The sequence below is a fragment of the Meles meles genome, chromosome 8 (assembly GCF_922984935.1).
Source record: "Meles meles chromosome 8, mMelMel3.1 paternal haplotype, whole genome shotgun sequence".
In the NCBI taxonomy this organism is placed as follows: domain Eukaryota; kingdom Metazoa; phylum Chordata; class Mammalia; order Carnivora; family Mustelidae; genus Meles; species Meles meles.
In genome coordinates, this window is record NC_060073.1 from 193,172 (window position 1) to 199,060 (window position 5,889).

The 5,889-nt window shown below is 62.5% G+C and overlaps 1 protein-coding gene across 5 annotated transcripts; it reads right to left on the reverse strand.

Annotated features, from left to right (window-relative positions):
• Positions 1–210: 210 nt before the first annotated feature.
• LOC123948526 (interferon-induced transmembrane protein 1-like) lies at positions 211–5,388 on the reverse strand. 5 transcript variants are annotated; one of them, XM_046015723.1, is made up of 4 exons: positions 4,912–5,388; positions 2,704–3,470; positions 1,888–2,093; positions 211–1,275 (listed from the first exon to the last, which is right to left on the reverse strand). In XM_046015723.1, the coding sequence occupies exons 2-4, from the start codon at positions 2,801–2,803 to the stop codon at positions 1,081–1,083; spliced, it is 501 nt and encodes a 166-aa protein (XP_045871679.1). In that variant the 5' UTR covers positions 2,804–3,470; positions 4,912–5,388; the 3' UTR covers positions 211–1,080. The 5 variants fall into 5 exon arrangements, with proteins under 5 accessions (XP_045871679.1, XP_045871680.1, XP_045871681.1 ...); XM_046015724.1 differs by lacking the exon at positions 4,912–5,388 and having other exon boundaries at positions 212–1,275; positions 1,888–2,088; positions 2,576–2,830; XM_046015725.1 differs by lacking the exon at positions 4,912–5,388 and having other exon boundaries at positions 212–1,275; positions 1,888–2,055; positions 2,576–2,829.
• Positions 5,389–5,889: the final 501 nt, after the last annotated feature.

Sequence of the window (5,889 nt, forward strand, 5' to 3'; positions counted from 1 at the left end):
GGACCAAACACGGAACCCAGCGTGACCACTGCTGACTTCAAGGGGAGCCCCGGGACACAGCCCCACTACTGGAACCCGGGCAAGCCTGGCTGCCCCAGAGGGCAAGGTGCCCCGGAGAAGGGGTTTCCACCCTGACACAGGCCTGTGGCCACCCGGGCTTCTCCAGCTTCTCCAGGGTGACTGTGGGAGTGGGCCCCCCACCCACCCCCTGCGGGGCCTCAGACAGGAACACCCGCCTGGGGCCAGCTCCTCCTGCTGGCACAGAGGATGCCCCCCCCACGGGCAGCCCAGCCTCTGACAAAAGCTCGCATCTAATGCCCAAGGGTCCCGGTGGCATTAGGAGACCCTCCCCGGGGCCCCGGCCAGGTCGGGTGAAGGGAGCGAGCCCGTCCGCTCAGGCTTTCTGTCCCTGGGGCTGAGCCGCCAGGTCTGACGACTGGCTTCTGCAGTCAGTCCACAGCCCAGAGCTCTATCCCCCAGGCCACTCGCGGGCTGTCCCTATCCCCAGGGGAGCGAGGACAGAGCTGGTGGGCCAGAGAAGGCAGCCACGTCTGGATCCGCCGGAGGGGCTGGGAGCTGCCGGTCTCCACCAGCCGCACAGAGACAGGAGCCCGCGTCCCCTACCCCCCCCCCACCGGCCCTGAGCTGCCCACGCGCCCCGGCACCAGTGCGTCCGCACCCCTGAGCGTCGGGGAGCCCTACCCTTGGGACCAAGGGTGTTCTGGACACAGGACGTCCTTGGGTCGGGGACCCCCAGCCTAGGGCCCTGGTCCGGCTCCCGTTCCCAGCAGGGGACCGGAAACCGACCTGAGGACAGGCGCTGGCCCCTCAGAGCCCCACCGCTGGGCAGGGTGTGGGGAGGTGCGCTGAGTCTCGGGGGCAGGCTAGGGACTCCGGCAGCGCCCCCACCCCCAGGAGACGTCAGAGCACCGTCAGACGCAAGTGCACTTTATTGAACTCCGCTGTAACCAGGCAGGTCTGCGCACAGTGCGGAGGGCTGGGCGCTAAGGGGCAGGGGCAGGGGCCCCGCAGCAGGGCCAGCAGCGCGTGGTGGACGATGGGGTCCTCGGCCACGAGCTCCTAATGGTAGCCACCGCTCTCCTTCATAACCTTTACAATCATAGTGTACGCTGTAGCATAAGCGATCACCATAAGAACAACGGATCCAGTGGTCAGCAGGAGGCCCAGGACCAGGGCCCAGATGTTCAGGCACTTGGCGGTGGAGGCATAAGTCTGGGCCCCAATCACGTCACCCACCATCTTCCGGTCCCTGGACTGGGGCAGAGATGGAGGGTGGGGTCGGGACAGGGTCCTCAGGTGCCTCCCCCCCACCCCGGGTCGGTCCCTGCCCAGAGCAGTGTCCACCTGCCCTTCACCCTCCCCATTGCCTGGAGCCTGAGCAGGAACCACCCCCCGCCCCGTGTGGGCCCCTTCCTCCTGGGGCCGCCCTCTCCTTCCTCAGCCTCTCAGCCTCTCTCCCTCTCAGACCCCAGGGCTTGTCCTCCCTCTGCTTTGGCCCCTTCACCGGCCTCACGCCCCATCCCGAGGGAGCCGACTTTGAGTACCTTTTGCTTCTTCTGCACTAGACTTGAGGTCTGAAGCCACAGTGTGAGGATGGAGTGTCCCCACCTGGGCCGGGAGGGAGAAATTCTTGGGGACGGGGGTGGGGGGGGGACACGGGCCAACGCTGCCATCCCCATGTCCTCCCTGCCGGCGCAGCCTTGGCCTGTGCTCTCCTGGGAGCGGTCGCACGCGCGCACACTCACACTCGCTCACACACGCGCACCCTCGGGCTTCCCACACCCCGCGTGCCCTCTGGCCAGGCGGACCCCCGCGGGCTCACTGCTCCCGCACCTCCCGGGAGAGCCCCCCGGCCCGCACACGCACCTTCACGGAGTAGGCGAAGGCCACGAAGCCCAGGCAGCACCAGCTCAGGAAGATGGTGTTGAACAGGGACCAGACGATGTGGTCGGGCACGGCCGTCTCCGTCTGGATGTTGATCACGGTGCTGGCCGAGCTCTGGGGGTTCTCCATGACAGCAGCCTGAGGGTCTTGCTGGACCATGTTAAGTTTAGCGGACATCGCGTCCTCGCCAGGGAAAGAAGGCCAAAGAGTGCAATTAGGTCGCCAGAGTCCTGACCACTTTCAGGGGGAAGCCCCAGGTAAGGCTCAGCCCCAAATCAGGGTCCCCTCCCCATGTCAGCTTCCTTCTGCTTTCTCCAAAGTGTCTCTTTCCTGCCGTTTTGTAACCTGTGACTGGGCTGCTGCAAGAGGTAGACCGGCCCCCGGGGTCGGGTTCTGAGGGTTCTGTGTGCGAGTCAGGCCCAGGGGCCCATGTCGCCTCTCGCAGAAGGAACCTCCAGTGTCTCTACAGGGTCCCGAGAAGTGAGATCACTGGGTGCTCCAGGAGGTGAGGAGCCCGTGCCGCCAGAAGGCAGGAGGCTCTGGGCCAGGGGGCCGCCACTGGGAGCTCTCCTCCCTCGCCCCTGCCCCCAGCAGGTCATCTGCAGTGGAGGATCTTGCGGGGAAGGGTAGAGAGCCCGGCTGCCCCACCGCAGGCCCTTCCCTGACTTACACCCTCAGCTCTGCGGCCCGCAATCCGGCGCCGCGGAAGGATGAGTTCATCAGAGCAAGACGAGTGTTTCATCTGAGGGAAAGCAGGCCCTGTGTTGGGCAGAACTGATGGTCGTCACCCTCGCTCACCAGAAGGACCGCAGGCAGAGGCCTGGCTCCTCCCCAGCCCTCGTTCGAAGTCCGGTCCCTGCAGACGCTGCTGCCCTGCTCCTGCGGCCCCGGTCAGCATCCGTCCCCGTCTGTGCTGCAGCTTCCGAGGTCCCCAGCGCCTCTGCCCTGTCCTGTCGTGGGGTCACAGCTGGTGGCCTGCTCCCCGCACTGCCTCCCCGGGGCTCCTCCCGGTTGACTCCCACTCCTGGGAGGGCTTCCAGGCGGGCCGAGTTCCAGTGGAAAAGGGCAGTAAGTATAAAAACTCATCATTTTGAAGGCTTGGTGAGAAAACCGTTTCTGATAAGATATGATGTGTTTCACTGGTAATATTTTTATTGATTACATGTTGAGATATCTTGGATTTATTGGCTTAAATAAAATAGATCATTAAAATAAATCTTACTTATTTCCTTTGGCTCTTTTAAAATGTGGTTACTGGAATATTTAAAGTTGGCTTTGTGGAAAATAAATACAAAATGGATGAAAGACGTAAACGTGGACAGGAGACCATCGCGATCCTAGCGGGAACACCACAGCACCCTCCCTCTGTGACCTCTTCGTCGCGAGCAGCTTCTCGCTGGACGAGTCCCCGGAGGCCAGGGAAACAGAAGCAAAACGAGCTCGCGGGACGTCAGGATGAAAAGCTTCTGCGCAGCGGAGGAGAGAGGACAGGACCCCAGGCGGTCTCCGGAGCGGGAGCTGGTGTCTGCCGGTGACGCACCTGATCAAGGGCCGGTGTCTAAAACCTGTAAAGAACGCACCAGACTCAACCCTCAAGCAACAAACGATGCCCTTAAGCACTGGGCAGGAGACACGAACGGACACTTTTCCAAGAAGACACCCAGACGGCCCGGAGTCGGAGAAGGTGCTCGGCCTCACTCAGCGTCGGAAACGCATCGAAACCGCGACGAGATGCCACGTGACGCCTGTCAGAGCGGCCGGAGCGAGTGGGGAACCGCCAGGTGTCGGTGAGGACGCGGACGAAGGGGAGGCCTGGTCCCTGCGGGCAGGACTCGAGCTGGGGCGGCCGCGCGGGGACGCGGCGGGGAGGGTCCTCGGGGAGGGGACGTGGAGCCGCCCCCCCCCCCCCCCGCAGTCACGCACCGAGGCCTCCCCCGCCGGAGACAGAGAAGCCGTGAGGGGCTCGCGCGCCCCAGCGTTCCCCGCAGCGCGGTCGACAGCAGCCGGACGAGGGAGATGGTCTCCGTCCGTCTCCGCGGACGAGTGGGTACAGACGGGGTGTGTCCGTATGTCCGGGGTGTCCCTCGACCGTCGGAAAGAACAACTGCTCGCCGTTCGCGGGGACATGCGTGGGGCCCGAGGGGGTAACCTTGAGCAAGACAAGTCAGACAAGCGCCGTGATCCGGCTCAGACGCGGAATTTCAGAAACAACAAATAAGCGCAGGGAAGAAAGAGAGAGAGAAACCAAGAAACAGACTCGCTTCACCCCAGAGAACACACTGCGGGTCACCAGAGGGCGGCCGGGCAGGGCAATGCGGCCGGAGGGCGTCGGGGACGCACGCAGGTGCTGAGTGGCTGCGGCGCACCTGGAGGACAGCGCAGTACGTGCGAACTCACAGAATTCACACGAAAACTAAAAAATAACAAAACAGAGTTGGGTTCACAGCCCACACTCTGCTGAAGTCACTCCACGGGCAGCGTTGCAAACCCGGGAGGTGGCCTCGAGCCAGGTGTGAAGAGGGGCGCGTCTGGGGCGACCCACCTGCCCGGCCCCGCGTGTCTCGGCCGCACGAGCGGGCCGGGCTCTCCCGCTGAGTCCGCCGCCGGCCCTGCTGGGTCTCCGCCCTCGGGCAGCGCGGGTCACACAGCTTCCCCCTCTGTCCCCCAGACCCAGCCGCTCTTAGTCGGATGGCCCTGGAAGGGTTCCAACAACTCATGCTCGTTCTATTTAAAGTCTTAGGAGTTTTGCAAGACGTTTTCTTTTATCCTTTTTTTTTTTAAGATTTCATTTATTTACTTGACACAGACAGCGAGAGAGGGAACAACACGGAGGGAGCCGGAGAGGGAGACGCAGGTTCCCCCAGGACCCCGGGGTCATGACCCGAGCCAAAGGCAGATGCTTCACGACCGACTGAGCCCCCCCAGGCGCCCCTGCAAGACTTTTCTAGCAAATTTCTGAGGACAGATAATCGGGGGAAGGAACAACTCGGTAACAGGAAAACTTACCTAACTTTCTAATCGCACGGCAGAATAAAACTGATATCTCCGCGAACACTGTCAGACCAGATGGCTCCACAGTCTGGGACAGAAGATGTCCTCCTCCCGGGAAGCTCACGTCCTGGGAGTTGGCGAGTTCGCGGTTTAAGGAGAAAGGTCATTCCGGCCAAACAAGCAGGAAACAGAGTTTCGCTTCACAAAGAAACGAGGAGCAGAAAGCATTCACCGTCCTCCAGAGCAATCAGAAATCATCTCCCTAAGTAGGTCCCTCTGTCCCTGGGGGCGCGCGGTCCACTCAGTCGGGCAGGGACCCCGGCTGCCAACCCTCCCTTCCCCACACCCGCTGCACAAGAAGGGCCTTTTTAAAGAATATTTTTTCACTGAAGCTCAATTAATTCACATACAACGTATCACTGGTTTCTGAGGTACGGGCCTGTGGTTCCTCAGTCTCACGGACGCCCGGGGCTCTTGATGTCCCCTGCCCGCCTTCACGCCCGGCCCCGCCAGCCCCTCCCTCCTCCTCCCTCCCCCCAGCAGCCCTCAGTTTGTTCCCTGAGATTGAGTCTCGCTCTCTGGGTCCGGCTTGTTTCATGTTTCCTCCCTTCCTCGATGATCCTGTCGTGTTTCTTCAGTTCCTCAAATCAGGCAGATCCTGCGATCATCGTCGTCCTCTGATTGACTTATTTCGCTCAGCACGATGCCCGCTAGCCCCATCCACGTTGCCGCAAAAGGCAGGATTCCGTTTCCCCTGACGGCCGCGTCCTCTTGCGCTGTGCGCCCGGACCACGTCTTCTCCATCTGTCCGTCTGCAGGTGGACATCCGGGCTCTGTCCACGGTTGGGCTCTTGAGGACGTTGCTGCTGTAAACGTTCGGGCGCGCGTGCCCCTTCGCCACGTGTGTAACCCGTGCGACTGCTGGGTCGCGGGCAGCTGTTCTCCACTCCCTGAGGACACTCCCTGCTGCGCTCCCGTGCGGCTGCCCCAGCT

Coding starts and splice junctions, on each gene's coding strand:
- LOC123948526 (XM_046015723.1), bottom strand. CDS start 2,803: ATGCTGACCGGGGCCGCAGGAGCAGGGCAGCAGCGTCTGCAGGGACCG. Junction 2,094..2,703: donor CTCTGCCTGCGGTCCTTCTG/GTGAGCGAGGGT, acceptor CTTCTTTCCCTG/GCGAGGACGCGATGTCCGCT. Junction 1,276..1,887: donor CCTTCGCCTACTCCGTGAAG/GTGCGTGTGCGG, acceptor TCTCTGCCCCAG/TCCAGGGACCGGAAGATGGT.